The 12,215-nt window shown below is 51.1% G+C and overlaps 1 protein-coding gene across 2 annotated transcripts in view; it reads left to right on the top strand.

Moving 5' to 3' along the window:
• b3gntl1 (UDP-GlcNAc:betaGal beta-1,3-N-acetylglucosaminyltransferase-like 1) overlaps nt 1-9,994 on the top strand; it is a 75,367-nt gene extending 65,373 nt beyond the window's left edge. For both annotated transcript variants that reach the window (XM_061232266.1, XM_061232265.1), the window contains 4 exons: nt 1,491-1,626; nt 2,543-2,611; nt 3,760-3,834; nt 9,383-9,994. In XM_061232266.1, coding sequence (XP_061088250.1) covers nt 1,491-1,626; nt 2,543-2,611; nt 3,760-3,834; nt 9,383-9,463 — 361 coding nt within the window. In that variant the 3' untranslated portion in view covers nt 9,464-9,994. The remainder of the gene's footprint in view (nt 1-1,490; nt 1,627-2,542; nt 2,612-3,759; nt 3,835-9,382) is intronic.
• Nucleotides 9,995-12,215: the final 2,221 nt, after the last annotated feature.

Here is a 12,215-nt window from a genome sequence, read left to right as displayed (position 1 = left end):
TTCCTGTTTTCAGCTATTACCTTTCGCTTCTGTGATGGAAATGCAGTTATCACAACTTCAACAAAGATGTGGAAAGTAGAGATGTGTGTCTGGAAGTACAAAATATGTCATTTATGAAATAAGTGGAAAACTATGTTGTAGTTCACTTCGACACCAGCGTGAATCCAAGGCACTCGACATTATTTGGAAGTCTTTTTTATCACGGTTTATCCGAACACATGAAAATGAAAACCACAGCAGAAAGTAAAGGTCTCATGGTTTGCTCACCTGATGTTAAGGTGAAGACGAATTCATAGGACTGGATATCTGCGTTGGTGCTTTGCCTTGGTTTTAATATGTCTGCTTATTCTCTTGAGCGCTACGTGCATGACTTGCTGAATACATAATTATTGTCCGACTTTGTGTGTGGACATGACGATGACTTTTTTCTTGTGCACACGCGTGAGATAGCACTTTTGCTCTTGGAACACTAGTGAACACTGGTGAAAATAGTGCCAGCAGTGTGCAGGGATACATATCGGTGTCCACAGGGTTAAAGTGTTTCCTGTAGGCTACTTTGGAAAGTAGGTGGGCCTGTAGCGTAGTGGTTAAGGTAAATGACTGGGACACGCAAGGTCGGTGGTTCTAATCCCGGTGTAGCCACACTAAGATCCGCACAGCCGTTGGGCCCTTGAGCAAGGCCCTTAACCCTGCATTGCTCCAGGGGATTGTCTCCTGCTTAGTCTAATCAACTGTATGTCGCTCTGGATAAGAGTGTCTGCCAAATGCCATTAATGTAATGTCATGGAAAGTGCTTCAGTACCTCCGCAGAGCTGGGTGAAGCAGACGGGTTCCGGTCTGGGCTGGCGGGAGCGCTGTGGGAGGAGAAGTGACATTGGCCGTGTTATGAGGGGAAACTGCAGAATTGTAATTTAAACGCTGAGGAAGCGTACAGTCTGCCCCCCCCATGACACAGGCATCAGTCACTGTGCATCAGACACCCGGCGTGTGACTCTGTGATGACTGTAACCAGGGCAACGATGACAGGGCCGGGAGACTGGCTGCTGATCGGCCATTTTTAGAGAAATGAGGGAAGGAAGTGAGGGAGAGAGAGTGAGGGAGAGAGTGAGAGAGAGTGATTGAGGGAGGGAGGGAGAGAGAATGAGTGAGGGAGAGAGAAAAAAGGAGAGTGAGAAGGAGAGCTGGCAGAGTGTCATTGATATAAAAAGCAGCTGTGTGTGTTAGTAAGTCAGAGTGTGTGTGTGTGTGTGTGTGTGTGTGTAAGTATGCGCGTGTGTGTGCGCGTGCGTGTGTGTCAGTGAGAATGTATGTGCATGCGAGAGTGTGTGTGAGTGCGTGTGTAAATATGTGTGTGAGTGCGCGTGTGTGTGTGTGTCTAATGTAACACGTCATAAATCCCAGTTTGGGAAGTAGAGGGGAGACAGGAATGAGGAAGAGAGGGCTCCACCGCCCATCCCAGAATCCCATCATTCTCCTCTTTATGTTCCCAGGGAGACCATGTGGAATCTCCGAGTGGCGTTCCTGCAGGAACGGGTCCTCAGCCAATGGGATTCCTTTACCATATGGAATGCTGGGAAGCAGGGGCGGAAGCTGTACCGCAGCTTGAGTCCAGCCAATCGGAAGAAGGTGAGGGCACATGCGCGCGGCTGCAGATAAGGATTTGAGTGGTTGTACAATGTGGGGTGGGTTTGCTCTCTCCGGCGCTGAAAACAGGAACCAAAACTCGCAGCTCACTCAAGGCCGACATCAGCCCCTGTTTTCACTCATATCTGAGACAGTGGACCAATGGGGTTTCTGCATATCTCAGACTGGACCAATGGGGTTTCTGCATGTCTGAGACTGGACCAATGGGGTTTCTGCATGTCTGAGACTGGACCAATGGGGTTTCTGCATATCTGAGACACTGGACCAATGGGGTTTCTGCATGTCTGAGACTGTGGACCAATGGGGTTTCTGCATATCTGTGACAGTGGACCAATGGGGTTTCTGCATATCTGAGACAGTGGACCAATGGGGTTTCTGCATGTCTGAGACAGTGGACCAATGGGGTTTCTGCATGTCTGAGACAGTGGACCAATGGGGTTTCTGCATGTCTGAGACAGTGGACCAATGGGGTTTCTGCATGTCTGAGACAGTGGACCAATGGGGTTTCTGCATGTCTGAGACAGTGGACCAATTTTGTTGGTTATTGGAGAAATGCCGTCTCAGCCAGTTATACAGCAGTATACACTCACACGCATGTACACTTACGCACACACACACACACACACACGCATATACACACACATGCACATACACACACACACACACACACACACACACACGCATATACACACACATGCACATACACACGCACGCTCACACACACACACGCATATACACACACATGCACATACACACGCACGCTCACACACACACACATACACACACTCTTCCTGAGAGTTTTACTCATGTTCTGTGGACAAGTGATTGTTGTAATGCAATGTAGTGACTCAACTGCGAAAATGTGTGTGTAACCACCCCCTTACACGGTGTTTTTCAGGTGAAGGCGTTCTGTGACGTGGATGAAAACAAGATCAAAAAAGGGTTCTATACCTACGAGGAGTCTGAGGTAGGTTACGTCTTTAGGGCCATCTCCATGCCATATCACAGAATCACAGAATCGGACTCACAGAATCACAGAATCACAGAATCAGACTCACAGAATCACAGAATCACAGAATCAGACTCACAGAATCACAGAATCACAGAATCAGACTCACAGAATCACAGAATCACAGAATCAGACTCACAGAATCACAGAATCACAGAATCGGACTCACAGAACCACAGAATCACAGAATCAGACTCACAGAATCACAGAATCACAGAATCGGACTCACAGAATCACAGAATCACTGAATCGGACTCACAGAATCACAGAATCACAGAATCAGACTCACAGAATCACAGAATCGGACTCACAGAATCACAGAATCACTGAATCGGACTCACAGAATCACAGAATCACAGAATCAGACTCACAGAATCACAGAATCACAGAATCGGACTCACAGAATCATAGATAGATTGTTGCATTTATATAACGCTTTTCTAGACACTCAGCACTTTACAGCAGTGATGAGGAGGAAACTTGCCTCAACCACCTCCAATGTGTGGCAGCCATCTGGGTGATGCACGGCTGCCATTTTGCCCCCCCCCCCCCCCCCCCCCCCCCCACCAGTGCATTACATCACCACCTGTTCCTGTTAGACAGGCTGCATCAGACCACACCCTGAACACAGAGGGGAGGGTAATCCTGCTCCGGTCATGGTCCAGATCACTCTTTCACAATCCTGTCTGTCTCTCTCTCTCTCCCCCATCCCTCCTTTTATTCTCTCCATCCATATCTCCCTCTTTCTTTCCCTTTTCTCCCTTTCTCTCCCTCCCTCTGTCTCTCCCTCTCTCCCTCCCTCTGTCTCTCCCTCTCTCCCTCCCTCTGTCTCGATCTCCCTCCCTCCCTCTGTCTCTCCCTCTCTTCCTCCATCCTTCTTTCTCTCCTTCCCTCTTTCTCTCCGTCTACCTCTCTCCCTCCCTCTCTTTCTCTCCCTCTCTCCCTCCCTCTGTCTCGCTCTCCCTCCCTCCCTCTGTCTCTCCCTCTCTTCCTCCATCCTTCTTTCTCTCCTTCCCTCTTTCTCTCCGTCTCCCTCTCTTCCTCCCTCTCTCTCCCTCTCTCTCCCTCTCTCCCTTTCTCCCTCCCTCTCTCCCTCCCCTCTTTAGGAGCGAACAAAGCCCAGAGTTCCTGTGCAGCACTTCAGAGAGGCGTCTCCCCCATTCATCGTGTGTGTGAAGCTGGTAAGCGAGCTTCAGGAGAGATGCCCTTACTTACTTCGGTTGATTGTTTTTGGCCCCGGGGGTCAGTTTGGCCACAGCAAAGTTAAAATAGACACAGCAAGGATTCACATGACACAGCTATAACCCACATTTTGAGGGAATGAAACCGTTTGAAATACAGACTTTTAATTTGAAGTGAAAGTCTCCTGCTGATGGAGGTATATAATTCTCCCGGCGTCATGCGGAGTGTGTCCATAAATAACTGCCGCGTAGCTCATGCAAAAAAATATATAAAAAATGTCACTTACGATGACTGTATTTTTGTTTGGAACAGCCCTTCGTGTGTATTTAACTAGTTATGGATGTGATGCTTTAACTTGTGGAAGAACCTATGCACTTGTAAGTCGCTTTGTATTAAAAGCGTCTGCCAAATGACTAAAATGTAAATGTAAAATGATGTGTTATAAAGGTCCATGTCAGCGTTTAGAGCTGTCTTAATTCCTACATTGCTGACAGGGACCAGCATGTTCTGTATGTGTGTCTGTCTGTCTGTCTGTCTGTCTGACAATGAGAAAAAAGAAAGAAAAGGGAGAAGGTGTGTTTGACGGAGAGAATTACAGGGATTTTGTGTGTGTGTGTGTGTGTGTGTGTGTCAGTCCAACTGAGACAGAGTGCGTGTGTCTATTTTAGAGAGAAACTGAAAGATGGAGGTTTTGCACCTCTCCTCACCCTGACTGTTTTGGTGTAGATATTTTTAGCAGCAGCCTGTCCACCCCCCCCCTCTGGCCTGCCAGACTTGGCACTAATCACCCTAATTGCATAATAACTCCCTATCCTGTGTGTCTGCGCCGCGGGGCAGGGATATTTGGGTCAAAGCCGGGGGGGAGACACCCCACAGGAAATGAACGGAGACAGCACTCTGATCATGGCGGGACAGAGACGCTGTGTTCACTGGCGGGGCGTTGTGTGTGTGACGGTGGTCCGGTCAGGGGGGGAGAGCGGTTCAGAGGAGCGGTCCGGAGGAGCGGTTCAGAGGAGCTGAGCGGTCCGGAGGAGCGGTTCAGAGGAGCTGAGTGGTCCGGAGGAGCAGAATGGTTCAGTGGAGTGGCTCAGAGGAGCAGAATGGTTTGGAGGAGCAGAGCAGTTGGGAGGAGCAGAATGGTTCAGTGGAGCGGTTTAGAGGAACAGAATGGTTTGGAGGAGCAGAGCAGTTGGGAGGAGCAGAATGGTTCAGTGGAGCAGTTCAGAGGAGCAGAATGGTTCAGAGGAGCGGCTCAGAGGAACAGAATGGTTTGGAGGAGCAGGCCTCTCTTCTAAAAACACGACTGGGCTCCCGGCGCCTTCCGGCTCGCTACGCGCCCGGTTCCCCCGGTCGCGGGTGTTCAGCGCCGTCCGCAGGGCATCGCGGGACGCTGCGGCCCTTCAGAGCCTGAGAGGAACAGGCGTAGGGTACGGACAGGCAAACGGGAAGCCCGCGTCGCAGACCGCCTCCCCGCGCACACACACATCAGAGCTGCTCACCGCGCGACATCTGCTCCAGGAGTCAGAGCCAGCCTCGCCAACCAGACCCAGAACGCTGCCTAATTACCTGCCTGTCGGGCAGATTGTTCCAGGACGCGGCGAGTCGCACGTTTATCGAATTATGAGATCGGGACCTCAGAAATGATAATGGCTCGGCTAATAGTTCCAATTACGGTAATTTGCGAGCTGCAATCACAGATCGTTTTTCCCCCACGTGCTGACCTGGGCTCTGACACACGGGCGTGAAGCCTTGCAGGGGCGTCTGCGGGGGGAATAATGCGTATCTCCGGAAAACTGGCACGTCTGCGAAAAAAAGGAAACATATGTCCGAGGAACCTGCATGCCCACGAAAAACAAATATACGGTGTCGCTGGAAAACCGAAACATCTGCGGGGGAAAACGTCTCCGGAAAGCCCGACGTGTTTGTGAAGAACAGAGAAAACTCTTTTACAATGCTTGTAAAAGACTTCTCCACATGGAGAAATAAGAATGTATGCATATACACTCACTGAGCACTTTATTAGGTAGACCTGTTCCAGAATGTTCCAGAATGTTCCAGAATGTTCCAGAATGTTCCAGAATTCAGCCAATCATCTGGCAGCAACAAAATGCATCAAAGCCTGGTCTTTGTTGTTACTCAGCATTCGATCAGCTGAAGCTGTTATTTTATTCTGCACCTGTTGGGTCTCCGTTCTTTCCTCCCTGTTAAACCCTCTCTCCCTCCCTCCATCTCTCTTTCCCTCTCTCCATCTCTCTCTCCATCTCTCCATCTTTCTCCCTCCCTCCCTCCCTCCATCTCTATCTCCATCTCCTTCTCCCTCCCTGCCTTCATCTCCCTCCTTCCCTTATCCACTCCCTCCCTCTGTCTCTCTCTCTTTTCATCCCTCCCTATCTCCATCCATATTTATCTCCTCTGTCCCTCCTCCCCCCTCTCTCTCTCTCTGTCCCTCTCACTCCTGGGTTTGAAATTGGCTTTTTTTTTTTCTTTTTTTTTTTTTTTGCTGTCTTGCTATCGATCCGCGGACCTGCTGCAGCCGAAGCCCAGTTCCGGGGCGTAGCGTCGGGCAGCGATTGGGCGTAGCGTCGGGCAGCGATTGGGCGTAGCGTCGGGCAGCGATTGGGCGTAGCGTCGGGCAGCGGTTGGGCGTAGCGTCGGGCAGCGGTTGGGCGTAGCGTCGGGCAGCGGTTGGGCGTAGCGTCGGGCAGCGATTGGGTGTAGCGTCGGGCAGCGACTGGGCGTAGCGTCGGGCAGCGACTGGGCGTAGCGTCGGGCAGCGACTGGGCGTAGCGTCGGGCAGCGACTGGGCGTAGCGTCGGGCAGCGACTGGGCGTAGCGTCGGGCAGCGATTGGGCGTAGCGTCGGGCAGCGGTTGGGCGTAGCGTCGGGCAGCGGTTGGGCGTAGCGTCGGGCAGCGGTTGGGCGTAGCGTCGGGCAGCGTTTGGGTGTAGCGTCGGGCAGCGACTGGGCGTAGCGTCGGGCAGCGACTGGGCGTAGCGTCGGGCAGCGATTGGATGTAGCGTCGGGCAGCGACTGGGCGTAGCGTCGGGCAGCGACTGGGCGTAGCGTCGGGCAGCGATTGGGCGTAGCGTCGGGCAGCGGTTGGGCGTAGCGTCGGGCAGCGACTGGGCGTAGCGTCGGGCAGCGACTGGGCGTGGCGTCGGGCAGCGATTGGGTGTAGCGTCGGGCAGCGACTGGGCGTAGCGTCGGGCAGCGGTTGGGCGTAGCGTCGGGCAGCGGTTGGGCGTAGCGTCGGGCAGCGGTTGGGCGTAGCGTCGGGCAGCGATTGGGTGTAGCGTCGGGCAGCGACTGGGCGTAGCGTCGGGCAGCGATTGGGTGTAGCCTCGGGCAGCGACTGGGCGTAGCGTCGGGCAGCGACTGGGCGTAGCGTCGGGCAGCGATTGGGCGTAGCGTCGGGCACCGACTGGGCGTAGCGTCGGGCAGCGGTTGGGCGTAGCGTCGGGCAGCGGTTGGGCGTAGCGTCGGGCAGCGGTTGGGCGTAGCGTCGGGCAGCGGTTGGGTGTAGCGTCGGGCAGCGACTGGGCGTAGCGTCGGGCAGCGATTGGGTGTAGCGTCGGGCAGCGATTGGGCGTAGCGTCGGGCAGCGACTGGGCGTAGCGTTGGGCAGCGATTGGGCGTAGCATCGGGCAGCGATTGGGCGTAGCGTCGGGCAGCGATTGGGCGTAGCGTCGGGCTGCGACTGGGCGTAGCGTCGGGCAGCGATTGGGCGTGGGTGGTGCTGAGCGCTGATACGGCGTGGCGGTCTGGGAGTCGCAGGGTGGAGGCGGAGGAGGCGGAGGGGAGGAGGGTTTTTACCACGCCAGCATCTCCTCGGGTAACGCTCCCCGGGCCGGGAAAAGAGGCGCTTTTGTCCTCCCAGGACTCCGTGGATTGTGGGGAATGTGGAGCCGGCTGGCGCATTCTCCGAATGAGTCACGTCCCCCCGGATATTTCAGCTGATCGTGTGCGCCAGGGTCCGCGTGTTTGTGACTTTCGTGTGTTTGTGTCTGTCCGTCTATGTGTCAGTTTTTCAGAAATTATCATTCTTTAACTTCTACTTCTCTGAACAATTATTTTATTTCAATTCATCAATTATTATTATTTTTTTATCAAAAGCATATATTTCTCCCTTCATTTTAAGTGTCAGAATAAGGTACTCCAAAATAGCATGTATAAAATGTTTTATGGAAAATGATATTGCAGTATGTGAAAGCCATAACTATTTGTTTCCTACCTCATATATCGTGCAGTTCTGAGCTTTCTGATAAGGTATTTACTTCAGTGTTTTGCCGTGTATTCTGTCACTGTGAGGGAGAGTCCCATGGCGAGGCATTGTCGTGTTTGTGTCAGTGAAAAGAATGTGCTTTCCGAGACAGTCCTACCATATCTATCGCAAGATGCATACCTGGCCTCACTGTGGTACGTGTGTATTTGGTATTGTAGCGTAGTGGTTAAGGTGAATGACTGGGACACGCAAGGTCGGTGGTTGATGTAGCCACAATAAGTTCCGCACTGCCGTTGGGCCCTTGAGCAAGGCCCTTAACCCTGCATTGCTCCAGGGGAGGATTGTCTCCTGCTTAGTCTAATCAACTGTGCGTCACTCTGGATAAGAGCGTCTGCCAAATGCCAATAATGTAATGCAATGGTGAGGAGTATGACTACGTTTTTTTTCCTTACCTGTAAATCTAGATCTGAAGGCACTGTTTGTTGTTTTTTTTTAACTGTTTTTTGTCTTTGTTTTCTGTCTGTAACACTCCCCTAATGACTGTCTGGTTTCAGCTCCACCTTGTTTTTTTTTCCTAAATGCTTGCTCATAGACTGGAGTACCTTGTTTTCTATTCTAGACAAACAGCAAATGAGACACAATTTGTTCCAGCTTTGCTTGGATGACTCAGTCATCTTTTCTTTTAAGTTATTGTGCAATTGCTGAAATATCCCAATGATTTTCTGACTATGTTAAGCCTCTCAATACATTAAGGAGCTAACGCTGGCCAATAAACACAAGCCAATGGTTGGAGGCTAGCTGGGGGAACAGCATGCCACATCGGGGCCCTTTTTTTGAGGGAGAGGGTACAACCTGTGGGTCTTACTTTTTTTCCCCCACTTTTTTTGGTTGTACTGTACTCATATTGTTTTGTTGTTTTTGGACAAACATACCTTTGCGAGTATGACACATCCATTGTGCCTGATATATGCATTTGGCAGCCGTTGCCAGCAGATTACACCTACCTGACCCCCCCCGAACCTGCTCACCCCCCACCCCCACCCCTGCCTGATGGTGTTCCCCACCATCAGTGCCACAGTGGGCCTCCTGTTCAGCCCTGAACCCCCTGTTAGCACGTTAGCGTAGTGTGTTAGCGTAGCGCGTCAGCGTAGCACGCCTTTCGCTGGCTGTGCCAAGTTTCGCTCGCTCTTCGCCTCCGGGGGAAAATTACAAACCCTGATTTATTTCGTTCCACGGTTGTTTTTGTTTGATCCGTTTCCTTTTCTCTCCCTCTCTCCCTCCCTCTCTCCTTTTTTTCTCTGTATTCCTTTTTTTTTCTCTCCCAGGATATGACAGGTGGAGCATTGGAGGAAAACCTGCTCTCCCTCAAGCTGACAGAGGGATTAGACTACTACCATTTCAACTGAATTTGGAACCGTGGGGTGAAGGGGAAGTGTAAAAAAGTACGGAGACATCTGGAGCATGGTCTGGCAGCCGGACAGGAAAAAACGAGACGCAGTTCTCCACGCCACCGAAAAGACATCAAGAAAATCGACAGCCAGGAAAGGAGAGAAAGAAGAGAGGGAGAGAGATGTAGAGTGGTAGGGAAGCTTGTTTCGTCTCTTTCTCTGCAGGCGTTCAGAAGGGACAGCCCCGGGACCTGTCTTTGGCACTGATGGCTGGACTGCCCTCAGCGTGACCTCAGCGTGACCTCAGACCTCTGGGTCCTGACCCCCCCACCCCTGGACCCCCCCTCACACAAAGCTCTGTTTGAGGACTCCGTTTGTCACATTTCGCTTCAGGAGGGGGGCTTGCACCACCCTCACCAGGCAGTTCAGTTTCGGAGGGAAAAATAGAAACCGTTCTGTTCCCCCCCCGGCTCTGTGTGAAGTGCCATGGCTCAAAGTCCACTTTGTTGCGAGGGTTTTATTTATTAAAATGATATATATTTTTAATCACGATTTTGGATGTGCCTCATCTTTTGCGGCGTGTGTTGAGTATTGATGGGGTAAGCTCCTGGTGTAATCGTCAGTCTTGTGTCTTGGCCCCACTCTTGACTCTCTGCGGGAGGGAGGGAGTACAGTGTGTCCCAGATTCTGTGATTGTCTTAAAATTTCTTCGAGTGATTCAAGTAAAATTCCAAAATGGAGGCTGGCAACGAAGACGGGGTTCATACTTCAGCGCTCCAGTCCCCTGCTTAGTCTAATCAACTGTAAGTCGCTTTTGAAAAATGTGTCAGCTAAATGTCAGATTATTATTATCATTAAAGCATTACCATCAGGGAAAATAAAGGGTCGCTTGAGTGGGTTTGCATTGGAAGATGGGCAGGGTTTCTGCTCTGACTGTAGTGGGTAGCTCAGGCCAGAGTCAGAGTTTGTTTTTCATAAGCACCGCGTGACAACAGCCACCACGTCACACCTCGGTTATTTACAGTATTTAGAATAAACTGAGTTAATGCAGCGATGATGTCCACATCATTCCACAGTTTTAAGAAAAGCCAGCTGAGGGACGGGGAAAGCTTTTGTTTACTGTTTTTAGAGAGTGACGTGGGCACTCAGACACGGAACTATTTGTTCTGGCTTTGCATGGATGACTCAGTCATCCTCTCCCTTAATTAACTTATTGTGCAATTTGTGAAATATCCCGATCATTGCCTGTCATTGCTGGGCAGCACGTCAAGCCCTGGTGTAAAATCCAGCTATAACCAGCATGAATCTACCAGCTACCAGCTGTTTGAAAACATAGCTTGAGCTGGTCCAACCATGTTGAGAATGGAACTGGTCTGAACAGGTCATTCAGTACACAGTTGGGGTTCAGGGCACCACATTGTTCCATTGAAAGTATAAAATAGTGGAACAGTCATAACAATTAACCCTCATGTTACGGAGGGGGAATACTGGGGTCTGTCTCTGACTCAAAAACACACAGGTGTAGTCACACACACACACACACACACACACACACACACACACACAGGTATGTTTAACATTTCATATATGCACATTCAAACATTTATAGTCTATACAATATAACACATACACACGTAGGCGTAGTGGACATTTAATTCATGCACAGACAGGTATAGTTGATGTCTCCTAGCCACCATTTGTACTTGTCTCACACATACACAGGTGAAGTTGTAACTGTCTTACACAGGTGAGGTTGTGCTTGTCTCACCCATACGCACACACACAGATGAAGGTGTAAATGTCTTGCATGTATACACACACACACATGAAGGTGTAAATATCACACACACACAGGTGAAGGTGTAAATGTCTTGCATGTACACACACACACATGAAGGTGTAAATATCACACACACACAGATGAAGGTGTAAATGTCTTGCATGTATACACACACACATGAAGGTGTAAATATCACACACACACAGGTGAAGGTGTAAATGTATTGCATGTACACACACAGGTGAAGGTGTAAATGTCACACACACAAACACAGCTGAAGGTGGAAATGTCACACACACACACACACAGGTGAAGGTGTAAATGTAAATGGTAAATGGCAGGCATTTATATAGCGCCTTTATCCAAAGTGCTGTACAATTGATGCTTCCCCATTCACCCATTCATACACACACTCACACACTGACGGCGATTGGCTGCCATGCAAGGCCCCGACCAGCTCGTCAGGAGCATTTAGGGGTTAGGTGTCTTGCTCAGTGACACTTTGACACAGCCCGGGCGGGGGATCAAACCGGCAACCCTCCGACTACCAGACGACTGCTCTTACTGCCAGAGCATGTCTTTCTCGCACACGCACACGCACACGCACACGCACACGCACACGCACACACACACACACACACACACACACACACAGGAGTGGCTCAGTGGGCCTCTCTCCGACAGCTTGTTCGGAATGGGGATCGGATCGTCGCCCCTACAGAGCGTGTGCCCGGCCGTGGATGAATGCCAGGCCCGGAACGCCCCGTCCGGACCGGACCGGGGGACACCGAGCAGGAAGGAGACCATCTGGGCCATCTCCGGTCCCGCTGCCCTTCAGGAAAAATGGCTGCTGCTGCTCCTGCAGACTGGCCTGAAAACGGGCACACTGCTCGCTGCAGTGGGGTAGGCTGCACTCTCAGAATAAAGGCGCCAAAAGTTTCCTGTGGCCGGGGTGGTACCCTATAGGTACATAAATGTGTACCCCAAGCC

Source organism: Conger conger, chromosome 2 (assembly GCF_963514075.1).
Source record: "Conger conger chromosome 2, fConCon1.1, whole genome shotgun sequence".
NCBI lineage: Eukaryota > Metazoa > Chordata > Actinopteri > Anguilliformes > Congridae > Conger > Conger conger.
The sequence above is the reverse complement of the archived record's forward strand: the minus strand, read 5'-3'. Positions and strand labels throughout refer to the sequence as shown.